Source organism: Enoplosus armatus, chromosome 1 (assembly GCF_043641665.1).
Source record: "Enoplosus armatus isolate fEnoArm2 chromosome 1, fEnoArm2.hap1, whole genome shotgun sequence".
Lineage (NCBI taxonomy): Eukaryota > Metazoa > Chordata > Actinopteri > Centrarchiformes > Enoplosidae > Enoplosus > Enoplosus armatus.
Window position 1 is genome coordinate 6,261,940 of NC_092180.1, and position 27,188 is coordinate 6,289,127.

Below are 27,188 nucleotides of genomic sequence, written 5' to 3' on the forward strand. Positions count from 1 at the left end.
ACACACAGTGCAGAGGACACATTTACAAGACAATACAGATACAGACATACAGCTAAACTGAGAGACTGAGAGGTCAGATTGTTACTATGTACTGCATGTATAAGGTTGTGGTACACATAGTACAAGAGGGCTGGAATAAATACTGAATGGATAATAAAATAAGGGACACTCATGCAAGGGTTAACTAATAGAAATGGCTTTTATTCCACAGGGGTTCATTTTGCTTAACAAAAATGTTGAATTCAACAAGAAACATACTACAAGAGCAACTGAAATAGTGACGAACTATACAGAAAATCAAACATTACACAACGTGGTGTCAGGGGAGAGGGAGCCCCCATGGGGCAGGTCTTACCCAACCTGGAGACAGCTGCCCCCAGTTCCCTTAGGGCCTCCAGCTCCACCAACCAGGAACCTGCAGACCTGAAACACAACTCACACAGGCCCTGACAGAAACCCTGGGGTCATCACATTGTAGCTATTTCACATAGCTTATTTAACTGTTCATGAGTGTGACGATGTGTAAAAGATATCTCATATCTGTCATATACTGTATTCTACACGGTGCTAAAACAGAAGAGAATTCAGTGTGATTTCCAAAGCACTGTTTATTTCTTAAGTCCTCCTAAGTGCTGCAAACAATGTCATGGCTGTAAAACACAAAACCAAGAATATCACAAGCCTACAACCTTAACATAACAAACCTCACATTATGCCAAAATAAACAAGAACTGCAAAAACATTTTTTGTCAAACAGAGGAGAGATCACATAGTTAGTGTATCCTAACTGCACTGGTGTTGCCTGGTGTTTATTTTTGCCTTTGGGGTGGAAATTGTTTGTTGAAGGAAGGTTTTCACTCCTTGCTAATGCTAATGTTTTGAGACCTGCATGGGACTGTCAACTGTGAGATATTGTTAAATATTAATATGTCAGAAAAGCAGACCTACACGGTTGGTAATGGAGTAAGTGACAGTATAATTATGCTGCTAAAGCCTGAGGGTTGAAGCATTGCTTTTGAATACAGGCAAAGCAAGGCAATCACTCCAAACGTAATGGTTTCTTAAACTGTTTCCATATTATTGCAAATAAGAGTAATGTACTGGTACTGTAATTGTTACTGGAGGGCAAGAAGATATATCAGGAACAGGTGCAATCAAAATCCCATAATGCAATGGCACACGGTTAAAATGCTGAGCAGACGCTGGGCTCTTGGTGTCATTAAATATTCCATATGTTCCACTTTTCATGTAACGTTCTGTAATTCACAGAGTAATTTAAATGTTATTGTATAACGGGTAAAAAGTTCAGGATGGCAACTTCATTCCCTCAATATACTTTATTGTACCAAAGCTTTTCAGAGAGGCGCCTCGATGATCAGGGCTCACGAAACATGACCGAACCTAACCTCAACAACAGTTTCAGTCCCTGTCCTGATAGACATCTACGGTTCAGTATCAACCAGGGTCATACTATTATTTAGGACAGCAAGGACATGTCAGCATTGTTTTTTGGGAATTCAGGTTTTAACAACCTCAGGAGACGTTTACATTCTACAGTTACACACAAATGACAATGCTTTAGAGTCAATATTCTTACATACACAAAATAAAACAAAATAAAATAAAGGGATTTTAGTATTTCTGTGGCTTTGTGGCGAGTGTGTTGAGGCAGCACTCAAACTGTCTTGAGGAGAAGAGACTGACTTTAACAAAGCTGACATGTGTCGACAGATAAAAAGGAGAAAAACAAGACAAGGTTAAAATGTTACCTCCTACTGCGATTGTTGTAAGATGTCCTCTTTTTTTCTCATGCTGAATAACACATCTTGGCCTCGTCTGTCTTTTGCGATACATTTTATTTGTCATATTTGTTTATATGAGAAGGAAAAGCCTTTCCATGACAGCACATCAACATCTCTCAAACTCAAAACTGCTTTCTTAAAACATTTCAAGGACGTTTTTGCAGACAGTTATGCCCATTGTGCTCAGCAAAGCATTTCCTTGAAGAAGACAAAACACACACATGCTAATATTAGCTCATTAGTCTTTCTGAAAGGTATGTTACATGACTCAAAGCCAGTTATAGTACATAGTAAATCAATTATGGCAAGAAGCTAAGTCTAAAGTATTAGGTAGTATCTAATAGTTCTTATTAAGATATATATTTATGCAAGCTATATAATATAGTTCTGACTTTAAAAAAAACTACATCATGGATCCAACTTTGGACATCATAGCCTAATTTGTCAAATGTCAAAAGTTTTATTTATAACTCAACTTTATCTGTGTACCACTTTTCACACAAGACAGTAGATCCAAAGTGGTAAAAATAGAAAAGAGGAAGAGAGAAAGTAAAAGACAAAATAAAGTGTATACTTCTACTCCATTACATTTCAGAGGAATATACCGTACTTCACTACATCTATTTCACAGCTAGTCACTAGTTTATAAAGCACTGTGCCTTGTTATAGACTAAACTACGCAACAGTATATAAAGTTGACAGCATTCAAATACTGCATCAGAATGAATATCCTGATAATATATGGCTCTGCATGTAAAACAGTCTGAATGCTGTCATTTGGCACAACGGATACTTTAACTTGTGACACTATTAAGTGCATTTATCTGCTAATACTCACTTTAACTTAGGTAACTTTACTTGTAATGGAGTACTTTTATACTGTGTTATTATTACTTTTTAAGTAAAATATCTCAATACTTCTTCCACCACTGGTTGCCTCATACTGTCGTCATGAGTTATGAGACATATTTATATGAGACATTTATTATTTACGGAAGAGTCACATTTTGGACTTTCTTTTCCTCCTTCCTACTTTGTCGTCAACTTACTGGTTTTTTTGCGCGCGCTTCCTTGAAGTCTCGTTCTGTCCGGAGCGCGTTCCCGGTGACTCCTTCCCTCTTGTGCTGCGCGCCCCCGTCTCTCTGACAGTCCGCCTGCTCTCACGTGTTTTCTGTGTATAAAAGGGTCCCAGTCTCGGCTCATCATGTCCACTGAGTCACCAGACAAACGGCGAAAGATGGAGACAGCGCTGAACCAGCTGAAGAAACACACCGTGGTGGTGGCAGACACCGGAGATTTTAACGGTAAAATGAACACCTTGCTCTTAGCACATGCTAATGCTAGCTGGTTAGCATGCTAACTAACTGACCAGGAAGGATCCCGCTTTGATGTGAATGACCGCCGTGTCGAAATTACGCAGCCAGTGAGAGTTGGCGAGCCGCAAATGTTAGCATCATTATGCATTTCATTTACACCGACCGGCTAATGGTAGCTAGCTAACTATCAAGCTAACCAACTCCTTGCAGGTTTTGCCCTAGTTTACTTGGTAACTACTAAAGTTGATAATCTGATAATCCAATTACTTGTTATTAACGTTAACTGTTAGCTAACTTAGTAACAGTTGCTACTTTACGTTAGCAAACTATGCTAGTTTAAGCTTTGCTTATTCGATTGAGTATGTACTTTCGACTGTAATTGTTTACATTATTATCCTCTTATAAACTTAACGTGATAACACCTGAAATTAGATACAACTTAAATTTATTAAACGTGTGTAAACTGTGAAAATATAGATGATGTGGTGACAAAACTAAGTTACAGACTGCTGTGTACTCTGTAGTTAACGGGAAGAAAAGTGTAAAATGTGATTGTCCTTCCTCGTTTGTCCCTTTCTCGCCACAGAGGAAAAGGTCATGTTTCTTAATCAGAATGAGGAACTTTGTGCAGAAATACAGTTGCATTGTGATGCAAACCAGATAGTTCCTCATCCAGGGCTTGCAGACTCAGGATGACATGACAGAACTGGTTTGTGACTCCTGCAGCCAGGCGTGACACAGGAAAACAGATAACGTTACACTCATTACACAGCAGGAGTGGTGGGTGTTTGCATAGGCATTTTTAACGTGTTAGTGTGTATTTTGTTAAATTGCACATTTACTTTACTGTAATTTAGGCTAATGAATACGTCTGTGTTGAGGCATTCATACAGGTAATGGACAACATGAACTGCTGTATAATTTAGTGCTGTGTTCAACAGAAAAATAAATGAATAAATTTGATAAGCAGGCATTGTTTCCAGTCAATCATCAAGCAGAAATACCAAACATTCTTTGATTCTAGCTTCTCAAAATCGAATATTTACTGTTTTTTGAGGTTTGTATAATTTTAAGTTGAATGTCTTTTAGAATTTGGACTGTTCAGACAATTTCTGTAGTAGCTTTCATACAGGTTAGTGCAACTCAAAGTCCGACAAATATAAGCAGTAAGACGTCACCTTGGACTCTGAGAAACTGGCCATTTTCACTTTTTCTATAAACTAGAAACAATAAATTGAAACACTCGTCAGATAAATTGACAATGATAATAATTAGTTGCAGCTCGACTAATCCAATACAGCAACACTGCAAACTGAAAAGGGTGATTGCAACTTGAGCAAGTGGCAAGATCCAATTTAATCAAAACATCTAGTGAATATTCTGTCAGCACTGGTATTGAAAAAAAAACTTGGTGATAAGAGTGGTTAGTCAGGATCTACACAGCCACTGGCTTTTCTTTTTTTGAAGGCTCTGTTTTAAACATGCACATGTACAGCTGGTTTATGCAATCAAGGTTCATGAATGTTGTAAGATTTTTCAGGTTTCTCTTGGTGCAAGTTTAGACATGTTAAAATCACTTCTATTTCACATGAGAAATGCAAGAAGTTGGTCAGCATGGTGTAACACCACACTCTTGCATCACTTATGAAAGTGGGGAAAATGTTCTCAGGAACAGGATGAAAGGATTTACACCAGGCTTCTTGGTAACTAATTAGCCTCCACGGTTATTGACAGCTTAAAGAAAACATGGGGTGATTTTAATTTCTAGTATTTTCCTGCCACAATACTCATAGAATGATCTGTGTAGAAAGCTGTCTTTCTGCACACAAACATGGCGTGACTAGCAGTCAAATTAAAGCACATGTGAAAAGAAATTCTTCCTTTTTCTTATTTTGTAATTTAGATGTTTTCCCACACGCTTTTACGTTCCTCTGCACATTAACCTGACACTCCAACTAACTACCAAATCATGCAACTGCAAATGTAAAGCTACAACTTTACCATAATGTGGTTATTTGCTGTAATTGTGTAACTGTGCATGTAAATGTAGTTTGTGTATGTTCATGGTCAACTTATAAATGAATCGATCATCTTTTGGGAATACTGCTGTAATCCGCGCTTCAACTTCGTAGTGTCTTCTTGAACTGTTGATCACGAGTATCCAGTCCAAACCCACTGACCTGCAGAATGATCCAATTTTTTTGGAAGGGGGTTGAGAGATAACTGGCTGCAGAACAGAGGCACTCTTTGTGCTTGGGCTGAAGAGTTGGCAGCACCGACTGGACTCTGCTGCTACAATCGAGTGCTGACACAAAACCACAGTGCTTCATGAAAAGGCCCTGCCGCTCATGCATATCAAATTACCACCTGTAGTTCAGTCCTGTAAACAGGATGTTTTTAATACAACTCTGTAGGCTATGTAATACATTAATACAGTCCTTGTGGCATAAAGATTATTCAAGTCTTTAGTCAATTTATCAAACCGTTTTACCACAATTGTAATATTTTCAGCACCTAATATTACGTATTCATGAGCTTTGCACTAGCTAGTAGGTAATTACTATGTCAGTGTTTTTCTTTTTTCCCTTAATTGTAAAGATGCTTAAGAAGCCGCATCAGCACATCTGACTTTATTACTAAGTATGTGAGTCTAAGAATTCCCAGCAGCATATAATTAACCTTTTAGTAATAAGCAAAAGACTAACATCATTAATCATTACCCTACTTAAGCCTTTGTCTTCCTTAAAGTGGTGCGAACTGTGCTCTTTATATCAACAGAGACGATGCTGATATACATTTGTTTTTTCTGACTGAATAATTTCTTTTTAGATGTTACAGCAACATTTTTATACAGTAGATGGAGCCATTTTCTACCTGACAGCAGCAGTACATTGTAGATTCAAAATGACGTAGTTGTTTCCTTTACCTTTTTTTTTTTTTTTTACCTACATGTAGACTCATAAAAATGAATGAGATCCAGGAAAATCTTGGAATTATGGTATCTCAGCGGGATAACAGGGCTCAAACTGGTCTCTGAAGTTCAACTGGTCTCTTGTCAATTGTCAGTATCGACATCTCTGACTTGCAGCCAGTAATGTATTTGTGAAAGCTAATAACAAAAACCAGACTTATAACATTCAAGGTAAACCGTTAAACCCCCGAATTTTGAATATCACCTTTTGTCCTTGACCTTCCTCCTTAATGTGTTGGCTTATTAAATGGATTATAGAGCAGTCACTGACTTCTGTTTGTAGTATATAATGATTGAATTATGCGATGGAACATATTTACAATCTTTTCAACTTTCATATTAAACTTCAGAGTAAGACATATTCAAATTAATAAAGTTGCTGAAATTTGATAGTTTTATGCATCATGATTGTCTAAATCATTAACCTTAACAGTCTACACCTGCAGAGAATACAGTATTCAATAAACCATTTAGTTCTAATTTACTAATCAGAAAACAGAAATGAGAAAAAGAAATGCATTTTTTAAAATCTGTTATAAAGTATAAGGACATAAAGATATATGTGAGAAACCAGGTTGTGGGTGTGTGTGTGTGTGTGTGTATATGTGACTTTTAACTACTTAGCTCTGTCTTCCCATCCTGCAGCCATTGACGAGTACAAGCCACAAGATGCCACCACTAACCCATCTCTTATCCTGGCTGCTGCTAAGATGCCAGCCTACCAGCAGCTATTGGATCAGGCCATTAAATATGGCATCGCCAAAGGCGGGTAAGAGGTTGCACAAATGAGAACTAAACCAAACACTCTTAAGTCCTAGCTGTCAAATCTGAAAGGGAACATTTTATGTGGTTTGGCAGATGTTGGCACAATTCCTCTTGCAAGAAGTTCCTTAATTTACAGCAGACAGTTACTTGTAATGTGTCTGCTTGAACCTGAAATCTGTGATGCCTTTTTAATGAATTAAATTCTTAGAGTGTGGTTAAACATAAAAACTGCATTTACAGTGTTTGGAGACAGTCTCCATACTCTGATTTTGTTGATTGGGTTTGTGACTTTGCACCTTACTGGTTGAGTTCCAAAGCTGTCAAAACAACTTCATTTAAACAGTAATTTGAATGTGCAAACGTTGAGGATTGCAACTTCAAGAGTAATATAACGACACTTAGTGTAAGTGACATTAAGTTAACCAGCTTCATGATGTTTCCTTCTCTGTTCAGAACTGAAGAGGAGCAGGTAGCCAACACCATGGACAAGCTATTTGTGAGTTTTGGGCTGGAGATCCTCAAGAAGGTCCCAGGCAGAGTCTCTACTGAAGTGGATGCCAGGTAGGCATAAACATCATGTCATGAGGTGCTAAATATGAAATGAAACTTGTTACGCAACGTTCACTGTGATGAACTTTTCAAAACAACATGTAGACTTAGAGAAGCTCAAACTGCATGCAGTATTACTCATGAGGCTAGACTAAAAAACAGATCTGGTTTTCAGAGACCATGTTACTGGTTATGTCTTCACTTGTACTTTTAACTTATGTTATAACTTTGGAGGATTTTTATTGGAGTTAGTCCACTGGGACACCGTCACACAATATACTTAAATGTCCACTCACAACATTGTTTCATGTCTTTTAAATTAAGGATGGTTATTTTAAGCAGTAATCAGTCGGCACCCACATTACAGATTAATTTTGTAGTACAAGTAAGAGGTACCTGAATAATGAATTGAATAAACACAGTAAATTGGACTGCATTTATACAGCAGTTTTATCTGAAGCATATTACAATTTTCATTCACCCATTCACATACACACTGGCCTAATCCTCTGGAGCAATTGGGGTGCAGTTGTACGTGCCTAATGGCTTGTTTCTCTTCATGTAACAGACTATCTTATGATAAAGATGAAATGGTTGCCAAGGCCCTGAGGCTCATCGCTCTCTACAAAGAAGCTGGCATCAACAAGGAACGTGTGCTCATCAAGCTGTCATCAACATGGGAGGGAATCCAGGCTGGCAAGTAAGTCTGTAATGTTAGCTATGCTCATCTACCATTTATTAGGTCTTTGTTGTGTTTGTCTAAGTTCATTGTTTAGTCATTTATGATGTTGACGGGGGTTCATCATCTTTTTATGCTTTGTACAGTTCGTAAAGTCTTGAAGTTTCATCTACATAATCACTCGTAAACTAAATCTTAATATTTTAAATGAAACCGTCGTCATATTTGTTTGTTGTCTCCTGGCGTCTCAGCAAGCATTAATTGACGAACACTGACTGACCATTACAAAAGGAAAGGCTGTAAAACGGTCATGACTGGAAGGTTTTAGAAAGAGCCGTATCATCACACACAGCCCTGATGAAGCAGTGTAGCTGAGTTTTCTGAGCGTAAAGAGAAAAAAAACATCTGTAGCTGAGGTTTTTAGTTTAACTCTAATTTTGCTTGTTGCTTATTTAAAGACACAGGAATAATGGGCGTTAACCAGTAGGAAAATTTATTGGCCAAGATTCACACTCTATTGAGGAGACATCATTTTTTAAAAGGTTTCTTAAACCAGCCGCTATCTGTAGAATTTAAAACTTTTTGACTGTGGCATCCCCACGAACACAAACTGAGTATTCTTACTAGATGGATCTCAGTTCTTCTATAAACAAAACCTTATACCATCAGAATTATTTGAAAGATGCTTTAATCAAAGCCGCACATTGCAAAGTCAGGGAACAAAGTTTTTCTTTTTTTTTCCAGTATCTTAATTGTGTGTGTTGAATCAGCGACTGTGATTAGAGGGTTATTGTAAAGAGCACATGGCCACAGCTCTGTCTGCTTCTCTAAAACATCCAGTGACTGACTCCAGTCATAAATAAAGGATATTATCACACAAACGGCATACGCAGTGGGTATATGAATGTAATTAGTGTCATCTGCTAAAAACTATTTTGACTTTTTTAAATTACTTTTCTTAGTTTTTATTAGATCCAATCTTAAGCTAAAAAAATAAAATTATTCAGTCATTGTAAAAACATGTGAAAATCTTTGAATATTGGTATTTCTTATTGGTGCAGATACCAAAACCTACAAATGTACCTATATTTCAACTTGTATCTCTGTTAACTGGACGGCCTCAACTTGATTTAACATATTTAACCCGTGCGAAATAATGAGACTGAACTTTCCTTCAAGAGGAAGAGGAGGAAGAATGCATGCATATTACTGTTTGTGATGCGATTTTAAGTGAAACTTTTTTTTTTTTTTTTGTACAGGGAGCTCGAGGAGAAGCACGGTATTCACTGCAACATGACCCTGCTGTTCTCTTTTGCTCAGGCTGTGGCCTGTGCAGAAGCAAAGGTAACACTTATATCACCCTTCGTTGGACGCATCTTCGACTGGTACAAGGAGAACACAGACCGCAAAAGCTACGAACCACATGAGGACCCAGGTAATAATTCCTTAGTGACTTATTTTCACATGAATGGGGAACTTAGTCATAGCGTGAGACCGGATAAGATGGATTCTGATTTTGTAGTATGTGACTCTTTTCACATAGTTACAGTAATCATCCCCTGAATATTGATATTTATATATTTATTTATTAATAACTAATTCATTAATCGTATCATGTTAGAATGATATCAGGGTTCTCATTTTTAGTCAATGGCTGTCAATTTTAGTGTCACTGCCAATTTACAGCCAGTTAAAGGTACCCAGTGTAGTTTTGACCACTGGCAGTACTATAGCTGTTGGTCCCCCCCCCCATTTTGCATCATTCAGTTTACCTGTAAACAAACAAAGGTTATGTTTTAAAGTGAGTATATCCTTGAGGCCTAACAAACATGTTGAATGCATTTTCTTCATTATAAAACCTTCACAAAGCCAGTATTTGAAATAAGTCTAATAAGTAAAATAAAGTCTTCTTCAGAACCTTTCACAATCTTTGCGAGTACATTTCTACAGTTGTTCTCTATTTTCAATTCAGTAATAAAATGGCTAAATAGGATCCACCTAACCACAATTTAGAGGGCCACAGCAAAGCAAAGGGTCTGAATACTTTTGTAAATGAGGTCTGAGTTTTTTTTTTGTGAAGAAGCCATTGTATATCTCTGTTGAAACTGCCGTGCTCAAGGTGCTTCTTTTGTTGTGTGGAAAAGATGACTCACACAGTTGCTTTGTTCATACTCTGCTAACCAAGTGCTTTTAGATGCCAGAGGAGGATTAGTATGAACAGTGCTGATTGAGTTATGCGATAAGAAGATAAGACAAGAGTGAAGTTTAAGTTGATTGGACACTTCACACAGCTCCATTAATAAAAATATTTTCAATGTGTCAGCCCTCTCTTGGTGAGTTTTACCTAAACTGGAGAGCTGTGTAGAAAACTGATGCATGACTAACTAGTAAGGTGTGTTCAAGAGCAGAGAAGTCTGTGCGGTCGTCTTACATCAGCTTGTTTGTGGTTTTCATAGATTTTAACCTGTGGATCTGAGGTGCGTCACATAACATCACATGTGACTATATGCCTCCCTCAAATTAAGACACTGCAGATGGAACACATACTTGGCACATTGAACACACCGTGCCTAGAGTGCTATTAATCTAGTCTAAGCAGGGAGGCAGTGCAAAACATAACTGGTCTTGACACCAAATTTGCAGTGTGCCACTGGATTGGCCATCACACTTCTTCTAGTGCACCTTTCCTAGTCACCAAAACTACCAAACTGCAGGCAAGGAAAAGGCTTCACATTCACAGACATTGAATCCCAAAACCTTCACGCAAAACATTCAACAGTATAGTGAAACAGACATAGAAAGGTACTCCTGAACATTTGAAAAGGTACTAGAAAGGTTTCAATGGCTCATTCAATAGACGTAGAGAATTACATAGAGACTATCTAAAACATGTTTACAAGGTTTTATGTAGCCTAAAAAAAATGTATTGTGATAGTTTGGCAAATGGTGGCTTTAATCAATATGCATTTCAGCAATAAACCTACACCAGAATGAGCTTAAAGCCCCTAAAAACAAATTCTGGAAATTGTATATTGTCTCTTCTCCTTCTCTAGGTGTGCTGAGTGTGACCAAGATTTACAACTACTACAAGAAGTTTGGCTACAGCACCGTGGTGATGGGTGCCTCCTTCAGAAACACGGGGCAAGTGAAAGCCCTGGCAGGCTGTGATCTGCTCACCATCTCCCCTGGGCTGCTGGCAGAGCTCAGCCAAGACCACAGCACCGTCACAGAGATGCTCAACGTGGAGAAAGGTACTATTCTGTGACTCAAAGGCTGCCTTTCTGCACATAATAATACTGCTGTTATCATCACTTGGCCAGTTTTATTTTCACTGTGTTCAGCTTTGACAGAGCCGTTTACAGTCTGATTTGCGGTTTTGGCACCTAGTTGTATTATGATTAGTACATATTTCATTTAATTGAGAAACTATAATTACAACGTCTGTGTACTGGCTGCTCTGCAGCTTATGTTGATGCAGAACAATGTTGCTCTGACACCTGCTATTAAATTGTCTCACCCTTCATTCCTGTGTGAATTATAGTAGTTTTGAATGGTTCTCAAGAATCCGGATGTTTCTTGTCATCACCAAACATTTGAGGGCACAGAGAGCTGTGTGGGAAATTATGTAAATAGTCGGGCCAACCTCGATATTGCCTGTTGCTTTTACATGCGTGTTTGTAAACTTAATAATGTCACATTTACAGAGACTGGTTTAACTGGAATTCTTTTTACTTTGGGAAACTCTCACACTTAATCAACCCCTGTTTTATCATTGCCCCTGTCCATTTCTTTTCTTCATTCTTTACTGTGTAAAGTGCCCTTTTACTGTAAACAGTGGTGGACAGAATTTCTTAGACAAGACGACACAAAATCTGGGTGGAAATCCGATTTTTATTTATTATTTATTTATTTTTGCAATAATATATAAAACCTGAAAACTAGAAGCCTGTGCCCTCATTTCCACTTTGACCTTGATTGTTTTGTTATTGCAGCCAAGGCCTGTGATCTGGAGAAGATTCACCTGGATGAAAAGGCTTTCCGCTGGCAGCACAACGAGGATCGCATGGGCGTGGAGAAACTGTCTGACGGCATCCGCAAGTTCGCTGCTGACGCCATCAAGCTGGAGGCGATGATCAAAGTAAGAGGATGTTGTTTTTTTGCTAATGTAATTTGTCTGTGTGCACTCATACTAAGGACATACCGTTTCCTCACAGTCAGTATAGAGATGATTTTCTTTATGCAAGGAGTTTGCTGAACTTTGTATGCTGACTGTTTTGGCTCTTAATTACAGGAGAAAATCCTTAACGTGAAAAACGGCCAGTAATATACAGCTGTGGTGTCTCCGGCCACATTGACGGGAAGTATAAGGAGTTAGGAGGCTGCCTTCTTGTCCCCAACTACCTGAGAGAAGGTCCAAAGCACCAGAAGGCCTTCCCTTTCCTCATCTGACCAAACTCCAGGGCCCTCCCTCCTGAATGGACACCTCTCCTCACTTAGGCTGGGACTGACTCTGTTTTCTGACCAAACATAAATGGTGACTGATGCTAATGTGGCTGTGGAGTTGTTGTAAAATAGTCTAATATTTACTAGAAATTTGATCAGAAAGGAAAAGCTTTTTGTAAAGTGCAACTTTGTCTCATTGAGTAATATCATGCGACTACCACAAAGGACCATGAGCACTTTTTGGCAGGAAAGGACCACATTTTTGCTATCAACGCCATTTGAACAGGGTTGAGGGCAGAACTTGATAAATACCATTGTTCCATCATTCCTCAAAATATAACATTTTCTCTTTCAATAAATATATGTCTCAGTCATTACAGTTGTGTTGTGGTTGTTTTTAAATTGTTTCTGTCTCTGTTAACAGATCAGTGAGTTACAACAGGTGTCAGAAATGAACACTGCATCGCCGGTAAGGTATTTTAAATGGGAGCAACACCAGTTGGTTTAAACTGAGGTTTCACAAAGCCCTCCTCCTGACGTGCAACTTTTGTCATGCCTCTTTCATGGTCTCTGGTCGAGCCGGTTTAACTCCATTCCATCTCTGCCCAAATTTAGCTATACTCCACTTGAACTCCGTAAGACGTATTTAGGCAGAACACATTTACTGAAAACTCGTGAAACGTATTCTTTGAAGCCAGACAAGATCAATATTAGGTGGGACTTTGAAGCTTTGGAAAGAAGTGCTGCAGGTGGCTTAAGGTAATGGGAGCGTTTGTATTTCATATGTTTGGTTTCCCTTTTGTGTTTTGTGCATTTCAATGTGTTTATTCTATGAAGGTTGTGGAGATTTGAGTCGACAAATTTTGTAATTTCAGCAACAAAGAATTGAGTGGGTTTCAGAACTCGCAAAGTTTGCATAATGCACATAACTTAAAGTAAAACAAGCTTTATGTCCTGAACCACCAAACATGATGAAGCAAGTTTTAAAGTCTTGTAACAAAGAATGATTGTACGACAAGAGCTGAGCAGAGAGGATTTTTCATGGAAGTACAGAACACGTGGCACTGATGTATTTCAGTTGTCAGTTTACAACAATACATAATGAAATTAAACATATGAACATTGTAAAAAGCACAAGGCATAGCACACCATTTATATATATATATATATATATATATATATATATATATATATATATAAAAAAACAAAAAAAGGTTACCCTCCTTACATGTTTTGTTGAAAGCTCGGCATACCTGCAGTAAGCCATGCATCTGAAATGTGTTGGTTCCAGTTTTGAACCCGTTTTGGGAATCATCTTCTAAGCCAACAATAGTAAAGGACATGGGCTGTTCATATATGTAAGAACAGAAATATTCAAATCACTTCTTCTCAAAACATTGGACAAGTTTACCCTTTTACTTGTACTGTAATGACTGATGTTATTGCCACATGACGTTAACATTAATAAACTCTTAGGTTTATTAAGTATTCAATCAAGCAGATTAACCAGCTAAAGGGCCCCGGGTGAAAACATACAATGGGTCCCTGTTGCCCCATCATCAGCCTTATCCAATGTAAACACAGGTGATAGTAGAGATGTCAAAACACCAAGACAGTACTTGATCTTCTAGAAATAGGAAATGTATGGATGGATGGTCTGTTTCTTGTTTAATTGTTATTTTACCTGCAACTGCCTCTATGTAACACAAAAATCTGTGTTTTTACTTGTAATGGGACAAATAATGTCTGTGGCGAAATACAAGAAAACAGCTAAAAACCGCTAATTGTGTGTGTTTACTAGTTGTTGTATGTCCGTTCCCTCGTGTCTACCTCTGTTTATGTCTGGGTTCACCCAGAAAAACCTTAAAGACATCACTAGATATTATAGTGAGTAGTAGTGACAGTAGTTCAGCTTGGCACGGAAGTCATACATGTTCCCTGTATCGTCCAATCATAAATGGCCACGATCAGTCTCGTTTATCAAGGCGGCCCATCGGGGGGGGGGGGGGCTGATTTCATGGAATTGACCTCCCTTTACCTCCCCAGTGTCCTCCAGCATTTAGTTATGTGTGAATTTTGGATGTTTCTGGATGAAACAAGAGGCTAATGGGTAGTTTCTGTGAGGACATTTTTTATTTAGTTCTCTGACATGTACTGCATATATAGATAGAGAGCGAGCTGAGGTTTTATTAAAAATGTATGACTGAACAACAAAAATCTGTGTTTTTGCTTGTGAATTTCATAAATAACATTTGTGAAGGAATGCTAAAGATGAGGCGTCTCTAGCTGCGTCCGTCTACACATGTTATATGTTCTACTTTTCTTAAAGTAGAAGTGTTCCGTCATGTCAACATAATGAGATATGATAGAGAGCTTCACAGTAGGTAAGCTTGGCACAGTCATTTTATAGTCACGTTCCCTATATCGTCCGAACATAAATGGCCACGATCAGTCTCGTTTATCAAGGCGGCCCTTCGGGGTGGAACTCACTTCATGGTAGTTTCTGTGAGGAACATCATGGAGATGGTTGATTTATACAGAAAACGGAAGGGATAGAGTCAACGTCACTGACTGAAATGTCGACATTTATAACATAAAACTAACAAATGTAGAATCCTCTGACATGTATTGCACATGAAGATAGAGAGCGAGCTGAGGTGTTATTAAAAATGTAGGGCTAAAAAAAAACAGCTAAAAATGAGACATCTCTAACTGTGTCTGTTGCATGTTCTACTTTTCTTCATGTAATTTTGTTCTGTCGTGTCAACTTTTGAAAATAATAACATGAGGTAGGATAGTGAGAAACACAGTATCGTCCAATCATAAATGTCCACGACCGATCTCATTCAACACGTGATCAGGGTGGCACTCATTTCACTGTGCGTACTCTCACACCTGCCCGACCTGTTGTTGTGCAATGCAACTCCCTCCATCTCCAACACAACATTTAGTTATATGTGAATTTTGAATGCTTCTTTAAATATTGTTTTCATGTTTGTGTAAATATTGTGTATCTGTGTTGTGACTGTCCTGTCTGAAATGATGATATGATCTATCAGTGAATATATCATACCTCTAATCTTGATTATGCTTTAGATTATTAATCACATTGTTCTGCAAAAGAGTTCAACAATAAATGTAACTGTTCATTGATTTGTTGCTCTGATAAAATGGTCCCTCTGTGGTGAGTTTTGGTGCTTCGGTCTCTTTATGTGCCATCTTTTATTTCAACGTTTCGAACTTGCATGCATCAGGCGTCACAGCTAGATTACACATCTATCACATACCATGCTACTCCCTGTCAACTGTAACCTTCACATCAGCCCACACTCCTCAATCATCTCTCTCACATTTCTTTCAAGAGAATAATTCTATAACGTCCTTGCCGCACCGCCGTCCCTCTCACAGACGTCAAACAACAGCCTTGTTTCAGAGAGTGTCGAGGCTCATTATGCTGGGTAGGTCTTCGTAGATTACGCTGATTTATTGGTAATACATGTGAAATGCTTAAAAAGACTGATTATACATGTGTCTGACTCAAGCTTTGTTGTGGTTTTATTATGTTCAGCTTAATATACAGCGGAAAAAAGCAACTTTAACATCCTATATTGAGTCCTGACTGCTAAACTTTTCTGTCTCTGTATTTCCCAAAGGTTCACTTTTGCTGTCTGACTAAGGAGCCGAGATGCTGGAAAGATTCAAACTGGGCATCCTGTTGCAGGGCCTGACTCTGGTCCTTTTAGGCCCAGCCTGCGAAGCCTCTTCTCTGGGGTTGACAGTCCACGTTGTGCCCCTGAACAGCGATGGAGGGAATACGGTTGGTGTCAAACTCTTTGGTGCTAGCAAATGGCCTTTATTACACTTTTCTATTATTTATTGAGGATTTTGTGCTGCAAGATTTTGTGTGGCAGTGAACTAATACAAACTGTTTTTCCGCATACAATGAAAGGAACTTCACAGGTATTTCTTACAGTCATCATTGTGATTTAATTTCTCTACTAGCCTTATATTCCTTAAAATAACCTCATCATTTCTTTTTTTTTTTATTTATCAAAAGCTGTTCAGGGATTAATTAATGGAGGAGGAAGGTATTAATTTAACATGTATTTTAAAAATTAACATTTTTCTTACTTACCACTTACTTTGGATTTTCATGGAGACAGGAACCACTTATTGAACATCTCATATCCCGAAACCACTTGTTTCTCAGTTTGAGCATATATTTAAAGAAGTTTGTGGTTCTTACCTTTTTAACAGAAAAAGTAACTCAGAACCTTTAGTTGAAAATAAATTGATTGAATTTATTGTGAAATCGAGTAAGATTTATTGTCATCTATTAATTCAATATTTAATGGTCACCTTAAACCCATTAATATCCCTGTGAACTATCTGCAAAACGCCTCCCATACATTTTTTTAAATCTATGGCAAGTTTAATGATTAATCTTGATTTCAGGAATAAATTAAGGATAATGTCAACCTCATGAACTGCATAACAATGACTGCAAATGTCTGTGACTTCTTGTTTTGACTTTTGTGAGTTAGGACGGACTGAGCTCACCCTACAGGTTCTTGGTCCTCAGCTGTCATAAAACCAGTCGCTGCACATAAAAGTCATTTTGTCTCTCTGGTTCGTGCAGGTGCGGGCTCATTTCAGCGTCATCGCTCCCAGTCCTTGTCCAGCTTTGACTGGACTGTGTGCTGTGGGGGAGGAATGTCTGGTCCACACTACATCGTTACCTTTCAACGGAACCAAACCCAAGTCTGGCTGGTGTGTCCGCCAGTGGCAGAAAACTGTCCCCAGTAATTACAGCGCCACCATCAATTTAGGGTACGAGACCTTCATGCACTGTCTGGACCTTTGGCCTCTGACTTTTTGTGCCTTCCTTTTTGTCTAAATATAACAAGTGAGCTTGTGGAAATTGCAGTTCTACTATATTGTTCTTTACTCAGGTGTTCATGGCTTTGTTTGACATGATATAAACTTGGCATTTAAAATTAACTAAAGTAGGCCATTTTAGTTTTCCTTCAATAGCATACCATAATAAACAACATATATCTCACCTTTACAAACAGGGACATTTTTATGTCACTCACTCTGATTAGTGTTTCATGACTCCTTTTGCATGGTGCTCAGTGCTTTTATTTCTTTAATATTTATCTAGTAATAATAAAAGTATAATGCACTACATGTGCAACAAGTTTTTGTTATACTCTTTTCTACTTAATATTTGTCTCGTTTCATTGATCTCTGTGGGGCATCATCATGTGATGATTTGAATCAGGCGACCTTGAGTAAGATCAATAAAATGAGTTCCAGTTAGTCTAATACACACCTTTTTTCTTGAACGTTTAGGTCCAACACAGAACTTTATGTATCTATGAAAGCAAGACCAAAGGTTCGGGCAAACAGCGGGAGACTCAACCAACCTGTTTTTGTTGCTCTCCCTCCTCCACTAAGGTAATGAACACACACACACACCTGCATACAATCTCCAAAGGTGCCAAACTAATTCGTACTACTACTTTTCAGACATTATCCTCTCCTGTGTTGTAAGTAGTTGAGTGAATTTATTTCACTTGCACATCAAAAACTCAAAACCTGTGTCACTTACAAAATTGTGGACTTGTATAAAGTAGGCAGGGCGTGGACACCAGTATGAACAGAAAAGTAGGACTTTAAAGAGAGAAATATAAGTTACACAGGGTTGAACAAGTCAAGGATATTGAAAAAGCTCTCACATAAAATAGATTCAAGTCAGCCATGGCAAAAAGTCATATCCTTAATTAAATATAAATAGTCTAGCTAGTACAAAGCTTGAACTTTAATTAAATGTCACAGGAGAGTGTTAACCTCTGCCAACACTTAATGCTAGCGTTAAATTAATAGTTTCACATTTTGGGAAATAGCTTATTTGTTTTTTTGTGTGTTGGACTTATTTCTTGGCCAGGACCAGTTGCTAGGCAACCAGCAGAGACTCAAGGAAGTTACTCGTCTCGTCCAAGAAATAGCCACAAGTTGTTTTTTTCGGTTGTAAAGATTTTACCATATCCACTTTCGCTTGTCTCTTTTGTTGTGACTGTATTTGTGATTTGAGCGGCTGATTGTCTCTCTGTTCCTGCACGCTGCTGACTCTTGTTGTGTAATGGGATCAGGGCCCGTGTGAACTGCCCTCATCACTTCCCACTGTCGGTGAAAGACCTGGATGGTGACAAGGTGCGATGTCGCTTCGCCCACCCTGACCAGGGAGAGTGTCTCAACTGCAGTCAGCACTCTTTCATAGAGCTGGATGAGGTGAGTCCAACGGCATTAATCAAAACTTCATCAAACAGCACAATTAATTAAAAATGTCATCAATAACTGTGAGTTTTGGCAAATCTCTAACAAATTAACCAAATTTCTTTTGGCAGTTTCAGTAAACTTTCTTTTCAATTTAAAAAAATATATTTTTACTTTAGTATAAAAGTATAAAAACTGAAAATCCAGCTTCATCCTCTGCTGGAAATAATATTCAGGAAAAAAGAAATGTATGTAAATACTGCTAAGATCCTTTACTTAAGTAAAAGTATAATTAGATAAATGTATTAAACGATCAAAAGTAAAAGTGTCTTTTTCTACATTACATTATTGTATTGTTGTTGCTGATGCATGAACTTGTAATGTACTGTTGTAGTCGGTCGAGTTCATTTGAACTACTTTAAATACTGTTGGGCACTTTGGTCTCAAACAAATAATCAGATTTTAGAGGCTGATCACATGTAACTATAGCTGTCAGATAAATGTAGTGGAGTAAAAAGTAAAATATTGAAGTAGGAGTATACAGTAGCATAAAATGGATATATAACAACAATATCCAATTGTACTTGGGTAAATGTACTTAGTTACTTTCCACCACTGGATATAAATCCATATTTTATGGGAATATAATATATGTATATATAGCAAAGTAGCCAAGTAGCTTTTCTGGAACTGTCTCAAACACTGACGTGTCTCTTACAAAGACTACTAGTATGTGCAAAGCTGTATGAGCAATGAAGGAGAACAAGATTGGAAGAAGTTAGGAAAGCAAGGGGAGGGCACAAACACAGACATCTGCCAGTTAAGTATACCATCCTACCAGAGGTATGGCTTTTTATGGCTTTGTTTATCATGATATAAACTTGGCCGTCAAAGTCAACTGAAGTTGGTCATTTTAGTTTCCCCTCCATTCCCTTCATAATACATAATTAATACATAATAAAAGAAACGACATGCAACTTTCCAAAAATGTCTTATAATATTCAGTCTGTGTACCGTATGTTGATATTTATACAGATCTTGTAAATATTATAAAATAGTGGAGATTTTCTCATAGTAACCTATATACAGAACCAGACTGACCTCTCTGTTTTTCATCTTTTATTGTTCCTGTAGTTTTCAGTCCAACCTACCAGCTGAGGCGAAAAAGCCGTGTGGTTGCTGTGGCAAATACCATTTAAAAAAAACTGACTGTCCAGAAACAATAGCCCAGTCACTTTGAATGACCCACAGACCTCGTTGTGGACCTTGTTCATTGAAATTATTTCTGTTCTTGTTGTGACTAAACTCTTTCTCACAAGGAGAAATGCATGTTGACATTCACTGGAAATGCACCAGCGGGACAGTATTTCATCTACCTGATGGCGGAGGACCTGATTCCTGTTCCCAAAATAAGACACGTCACAGACAACAAACCCCTCAGCTCTGTCCCTGTGCACCTCTCTCTCACTGGTGAGTCTGTCAATCAGATAAGCAGCATTAATGTTGCCTATGTGTTATTAATAAAACATATAGACATACAGAATAAGGATAATTAACTATAGAGCGTTACATAAAACAGCATTGGTTGAAGACTATTTTGAGTTTTTAAGTTGTGTCCCATTTTAGTCTATAGTTTCTCTCCTGTCCTCTGTTATAATATGAATATGAATAGAAACGTCTCTTATTCTCCTTCCTTCCAGTGGAGGAGTCGACTTCCAGCTGCAGTGATGAACCTGTGGCGACAGGTGACACCCCCATAGAGGACTCCACGCTGTTTGTCCTGCCGTTCCAGGAGGTGAAATTCAACATCAACTTTATGTCACAGCTGGAGAGGTACGTCACATACTAGTGTGAAATGTACACTCTTTACAGTTGTGTACACAATGTGCCACATTTTACAGATGTTACGATTACTGTAGTGTGAGTCTGCACCTGTCACCAGTCATGACGCAAAATGACGATGATTCATAAGTGTCGCTGCAGAGCAAACTGTTGAGTGTCTATTGTATATGGAGGAGTGAATGAGTGACCAAGGGAGTGATTTCAGAGGCAGCTGAGGTCTCATCAGGCACAATAATTAAAACCACTCTATGGGTCTACTAGCAGTGTACAGGGTCTTTAAGCAGACTGTTACACTTACAGTTATGAAAGTCGACATTAAAGGTTTCTCTCTAAATTTGCAGTGTTGTAGAGGTCGCCGTGGTTGGTCCCCCTGAACTCTTCAGGGTTGGGTTCAAATCAATCGGCCCCCTGGCAGCCATGACCATGGCCTGGGTTCGCTCCGAAAACACACTGGCCCGCCTTTTGCCCATCTGCTTCGCTGTGAATACCAAGAGGTAGGTTGTTCTGTGAAGTGAGTGACACAGTGGTGTGATTCACACTCTGCCCCCCCTCCATGAGCAGGAGGAAAGTGGGAGGATACTGTTGAAAAATGATTCTATTACTGTAACAACTTATCTCATCAAACCTGTAATCAATGGTGTACTAAACTGAACTGAGTAACTTGTTCCGATTATGTACTGTTAATGTTATACTGATGTGTTTAAGGTATTCAGGTACAGAAGAAAAAAGTGAAAAAGTTCTAGAAATGTATTATTACGTTTGTATGAAAAGACACTTTCAAGGAATTTCAAGGTCACTCTCTTTGACAGTCATCACCTTGTAGGGAACAAGGCCACAATAAATGGTAATTATAGACAGCAGAAAATACACAACTGAGAACACGTAGAGAAGGCTATGGTCCTTTGCTAGGGTCAAAGGGTACTACAGCAGTAGTATGTAGGAGTATGTATTGGTTTATAGTACAGTAAAACAGTTAATTGCAAATCTATGCTACTCACACTTAGTAGTAACTTCTCACAAGACTCTAAAAGGTTGACAGGACAAATTTAAGACACGGTCTTTGTATTTGGGAAGGGACATTACGTACAATAAATATATGTGTCTAGAATTTGAAAAACCAACTGGGGTAGACAGAGATAAATGATCTGAAACCAATTTTCGCTGGGATTGTCTCATATTTTCACAAACAAGAACTTAAGCTATCAGAATCATTTGGAAAATGCCATAATTACAGACAACATCTACACAGTGATTCAAAAAAAGGTGAAATGGCAGACTTCAAAAAATACTATTTTCACCTTGAGTTGGAACTCAATCTTGTGTACTTGAACACAAATTTGCAGACACACAAAAAACACACGTAATGTACATGTAAAAACCTGTAACTATGGGGGCTCCCTGGTTGCCTGAGGCTTAAGACACATACCTGCAACGTCATTGGTTCAATTACGCCAGGGGACCTTTGTTTCATGCCATACCCCTCCCTCTTATTCTCCCATGTTTCATTCCTGTATCTATTCTGTCATCTATCCAAAACTACAGTATGAATACATTATAGTATATTATTCACATGCACACCTGCTTAGACTGCCAGTCAAATGTCCATATCTTAGTATACGCCTTAGTATATTTCGTACATGGCGTGATCTGATTTGTACTTCTTGTCTTTCCAGTTTGCAGTCAGAGCCCAGATGCGTGTGGCTGTACCAAAGTAAGACCTTCAGCTTCCCAGAAACATCATAAGAACGCCAGTTACACTTTACTGTAGCTCACAATACACTACACCTAACTTTACAGCAGGGTTTCTCAGAAAACATTGACAACTATTGATTATTGATACATGCCTTTCTTAATCTTTTCAGAGGAGATGAGGACGCTACCTGCTGGAACAGGTTGAGAAAACATTACACATTGTTCTATTCAAGCGTTGTGTGTGTGTGTGATTAAAATGTGCACTAATCACGTCTTTGTGTAAGAATTTATCAATAATCTGAGAATCTGCTGCTGTCTGTCTGCAGAGCTGAAGTGTGAGAAGAAAGAGATGACTCTGTTGCTCCCTGTCGACTCCCTGAGTAACATCAACCTAGCCGAACTGCAGCTCAACAGCCCCACCTGCCCCGTCACCTACAACAACACACACTTGACTGCACGCATCTCCTTGAGTGGCTGCGGCACCAAGACTGTGGTAACATGCTCCACCTTTCTTATATTTATATTATTATGTGGACTAATATTTCTAACCCCTCCTGACCTACACCTCCTGTACCTGCCAATTTATATAAATTGCAGTGTATAAACAGTGGGAGATTTCATTGTTTTGGCTCTGTACTCCAGACTTGGATAGTTTTCACATCCATTTGAGTTGAGCAGTTTAGCCATTTTTACCCCTCAGGGACTATGTTTAAAGTCCTACAATTTATAGACAGTACATCAGATGTGGGGCTGCAACTATCTAACATATTTTCAAGAAAAACAGCGATTATCATATTTGAGGAGTTGGAACCAGGGAATGTTTGGCAATTTGCTTACAAAACGACAATTAATCGATGATCAAAATAGTTTCTGATTTTCTGTATATGGACTAAGCGATTCTTCGACTAATCGTTGAAGCTCTTATCAGATGTGGATGTAAACACAGTCAGAGAACAGGGGACACATTTGTTGCATTCACATGTTAATATACAACAGTACATGACAATAAAAAAAAGTCTTATGTTACATATCTTCCTGTCTCCATCTATGTATGACTTAGAAAAGCATCACAGCAGTACTTAAAGAGTAACTTAACATCCCCCGAAAATCTTGTCTTTGCTGACCTTAAGTGGTTTAACTTCTGCTTGTACAGGTGTACTGCAGGACACTGTTGGGTGTGGTTACAGGTGCAACAGAGCACACAGAACTGACCACACCCAAGGTGACATAGACTGGAAAACCAGAAAAGGCAGTAAAACACTGCTTTTCAGTCTTCAAAAATACTTTAATCTGCATTTACAGATTATTCAGCTGGACGTGAATTACGACTATACTCTTCCTCATCCTCTGCTTTTTTCCAGCACTCTGGTTCAGAGCTGGTTTACACCAACACTTTGAAAAGTGTGCGTCCGTACACTATGGTCAGCCGCAAACCCTCCCTCATCCTCCCTCTGGCCTGCCGAATCCCTGGAGTCCAGGCCCAGGGGCCGCAGTACAAGATCGGCATGCCCGCAGAGAGAGAGGTCTTCGGTGTGATTAAGATTTGGTTAGAAATTCACCCCCCAGGAGAGGGGCCCCTGGCAAACTTCACCCGCATCCCCACGTTTCGTAACCTCCGCCTCTTCCCAGGACGAGTGCGTCGGGAAGTGGAATCACTGTCAGTGAACACCTCCACCAGCTCCACCAATAACAACACTTCCAGCCCTGCCGTCGGGTCCAGGATCAAACAGCTGGACCTCCACGTGATGTCTAACTGCTCCATTGATCGAGCCGAGATGATAGTGAGCAATTGTCTTGAGTCTGAGACGGAGGATTTCGCAAAATCCCAACCCATTCTGGAGCAAGGGTCAGTGACAATCGACGAGTTTCCTCTAATAATTTAAGGTTAGTCTGAATTTGAAGTATATCATATAAATTCCAGTCTCTCACTCTTTTTCTTTCAGGTGTTCAGCTTCCAACACCACACTAGAGGTTATTACAACAAAAACCAACTCCAAGATTTACCGCCTTGATTTGAGCTCCATGGAGACCAGTGGTTCAACGGTCTGTACTCTCATGCAACACAAACAATATCTTTTTGCACTTCTCCATTTCTGGGTATTGTTTTAAATCTTCCAAGACAAGCCTAAGGAGAAAACTAATTTTACGTACTGTATTTATATATACAGACTTTGTGGTGAATAGTTCTATTTGAATCTTTGAGTAAGGAACTCATGCAGGCCACAGACGTGCTGAGAAACTTTTTACAGGATGTTGTAGAGAATTATCCCCAATTCAGCCATCTGAAACAGTAGGAACGAATGTCTAATTGCACTTTTAATTATAGATTCGCTGTTTTGCACACATTTCTTGCCACTATAGCGATGTGGCTCTTTGCATGGCATGTCTGTCAGTTGGTCCACCTCTTTGGATCAGACTGAAATATCTATACAACTATTGGATGGGATTGCCTGGTACACATAGTCACCCCACTTGATGAATTACAATAACGTTGGTGATCCCTTAACTTTTCTTGTAAAACCATCATCAAGCCAAAATATCACTTTGTTCAATATTTTGGTTTATGACCAAATACCTCGCAAAACGAATGACATTCCCATCAACTGCAGCGTGTTTATCATTAGAGTCAAGGTGAAACGGCATTTTGAGAGTATCTAGCTTCCGTATCGTGACGTGTTTCTGAGTGAAACAGGATAGGCAGGCGAGACATTTGGGAGTTGGGAGGTACCATGCTGTTGCTAGCTAGCTAACAAATGAATCTTAGCTCTGTGCCGCTAAAAGTTGAAGATGGGTGATTGATGGGTGGATGTCATGATATTATTGGTTGAAATTGGTTGGTTCAAGCTTATGTAACACACGTCATATTGGAATTGATTTTTTGTATATTCTTTGCCATATATTGTTAAATAGGTGCATAATACGACTGGGGATGTGTAAAAGTAATTTTTAATTTCATCTCGACTTAAATTAGCTAATGTTAGCGTGCTGTAACACGCTAAATTAAGATGGCAACCATGGAAAACATTATCAGCATGTTAGCGCTGTTATTGTGAACATGTTAGCATGCTGACGTTAGCATTTAGATCAAAGTTCGGGGATTGAGCATTGCCTTGATTTCTACTATGTCAACCAGTGATTTATGTCTTACAGATAGTTGAAGTCATGTTGTAAAGATATGAAAGCTGTCTTTCTACACCACTAACTTGTATCTATTTATTATATATTTTGTAGATGTATATCCAGTGCACAGTCAATCTTTGCATCGCCACCATGCCCTCTGAGAAGTGCCCAAATCTGTGTACACGCTCCCTTAATCGCGCAACACTGGTTGGTAGTGTGTTTACCGGCTCCTACACCATCCGGTCAGGACCCATTAGCCTTGTGGTTACCTCTACTACACCATCCCCAACAATCATCACCACTGCTATGACCACTACTATGACTACACCACCTTCTACTACCACAACTGCCCAGGCCACCACCCAGTCACATGGTAGGATGATATCTCCCAAACAAGCCTCCATCTCTTAGTTTTTTTATTTTCGATAATTCATGAAATTAAATATCAATCCACTGGACTAAAACTTCTCCTCTCTTCTCTTGCAGCTCCAGAACAGGCCTCAGCCATGGCAGCAGGAGTGATTTTGACAACTATCAGCATATTTCTTCAAAACATCTTCCTTTACTGAGCATGATGCTGGACGATGATCTGTCAGAATATGGAGCACAACATTTGCCTGTTTTGGACATTTTGATTGGAGTGTATATTTTGAGCTTTTTCAGAGAAGCAAATAAAAGCAAGAGCACACTACATGATACAGAAGCCCTGAGAGGCAAGTGTGAAAAAGAAATTGTGATGTACTTCAGCCTCTTGTTGCCAAAATGAGTATTACAACACTTTTTTCAACAAATTATCCTAAAAAAAAATGTTTTGTCAGCTGCCAAAACTTTTTTTCCACCTGTTTTCACAGACAAAAAGTATCTTACCTGTTATTTTATCCTGGAAAACTGGTTTGAGTTCGGGGACTTTGTTGCATGTCATTCTTTCTCTCTTTACGCTCACGTCCTGTCAGCTTACGACTGTTTTTAGCAAATATACGCAGCAAAATGTTATATGTTATATTACAAGAATATTTTGCTTATACCAAACCTCAATAAGAGCACCAGTTTTCATTACTCTGCTCTATTTTGTGTAGTTTACTAGCTAGATGGTGGATTTATTAGAGTAAATTGTTGGGTACATGCAAGCAGCATTTTGTCTGCATACAATATAAACAGGATACACAGGATAAACTACAAAGGCTCTAAATAATTAAATCTAGTCAAAATGGGTAACCAGGCTGTGTAATAGCCTCGTGCAACATTTTCTGCTTGAGAGCTCTTATTGGCTACTGCTGCTCACTGTTTTCAAAATGTTTTATTGATCACAAAAGGTGTGAATAAAATGTGTTTGAAAATCTACAAAATTTTAAGATAACTCAGATTTTTAATCAGACACTTTGATTTCTCTAAGCTTAAAATCCAATTTGTGCACGTTGTCTTAGACCTAAAAACCTGTTTGAGACAGCAGAATTGTGCACCCATCTCCACCTTGTATTTAAAAAACTAAAAGATCTATTTTTCTTTAATAGTTGGTATAACATAAATATATTATTAAACACGTATGCAAACTGAGTTGTATGTTTTATTGATTTGTTTTGTTACAAAGCTGTATGGTGGGATGGTCAATTAGCCAGCCATTTCAAGAATTTAAGAAATGCTGTCACGTGTAGTAAGAAGAAGCTAGTTTGGAGAACAAAACAAAAAATTGTGTTATTAGAGGAAAGACAAAGTGCGTAAGCATCTATGTT

At 38.6% G+C, this 27,188-nt stretch overlaps 2 protein-coding genes across 2 annotated transcripts; both read left to right on the top strand.

Annotated features, from left to right (window-relative positions):
• Nucleotides 1-2,932: 2,932 nt before the first annotated feature.
• taldo1 (transaldolase 1) lies at nucleotides 2,933-12,899 on the top strand. The gene is made up of 8 exons (XM_070901784.1): nucleotides 2,933-3,106; nucleotides 6,735-6,858; nucleotides 7,308-7,415; nucleotides 7,972-8,103; nucleotides 9,342-9,517; nucleotides 11,136-11,333; nucleotides 12,075-12,220; nucleotides 12,374-12,899. The coding sequence occupies exons 1-8, from the start codon at nucleotides 3,007-3,009 to the stop codon at nucleotides 12,404-12,406; spliced, it is 1,017 nt and encodes a 338-aa protein (XP_070757885.1). The 5' UTR covers nucleotides 2,933-3,006; the 3' UTR covers nucleotides 12,407-12,899.
• A 292-nt stretch (nucleotides 12,900-13,191) lies between these two features.
• LOC139286469 (uncharacterized) lies at nucleotides 13,192-26,804 on the top strand. Its single transcript, XM_070907275.1, has 15 exons — nucleotides 13,192-13,284; nucleotides 16,179-16,342; nucleotides 17,165-17,355; nucleotides 17,881-17,985; nucleotides 18,681-18,819; nucleotides 20,124-20,274; nucleotides 20,505-20,637; nucleotides 20,988-21,140; nucleotides 22,320-22,357; nucleotides 22,509-22,538; nucleotides 22,665-22,831; nucleotides 23,700-24,184; nucleotides 24,282-24,381; nucleotides 25,570-25,831; nucleotides 25,945-26,804. Exons 2-15 carry the CDS (start codon nucleotides 16,211-16,213, stop codon nucleotides 26,025-26,027), a joined length of 2,169 nt encoding a protein of 722 aa, XP_070763376.1. The 5' UTR covers nucleotides 13,192-13,284; nucleotides 16,179-16,210; the 3' UTR covers nucleotides 26,028-26,804.
• The last annotated feature ends 384 nt before the right edge of the window (nucleotides 26,805-27,188 follow it).

Bases quoted from the DNA above. Each gene is read 5' to 3' on its own strand.
- taldo1 (XM_070901784.1), top strand. From the start codon at position 3,007: ATGTCCACTGAGTCACCAGACAAACGGCGAAAGATGGAGACAGCGCTG. The intron at 7,416-7,971 runs GTAGGCATAAAC...TTCATGTAACAG, and splicing joins TCTACTGAAGTGGATGCCAG to ACTATCTTATGATAAAGATG. The intron at 9,518-11,135 runs GTAATAATTCCT...CTCCTTCTCTAG, and splicing joins CGAACCACATGAGGACCCAG to GTGTGCTGAGTGTGACCAAG.
- LOC139286469 (XM_070907275.1), top strand. From the start codon at position 16,211: ATGCTGGAAAGATTCAAACTGGGCATCCTGTTGCAGGGCCTGACTCTG. The intron at 17,356-17,880 runs GTACGAGACCTT...TTGAACGTTTAG, and splicing joins AGCGCCACCATCAATTTAGG to GTCCAACACAGAACTTTATG. The intron at 18,820-20,123 runs GTGAGTCCAACG...CTTTCTCACAAG, and splicing joins CTTTCATAGAGCTGGATGAG to GAGAAATGCATGTTGACATT.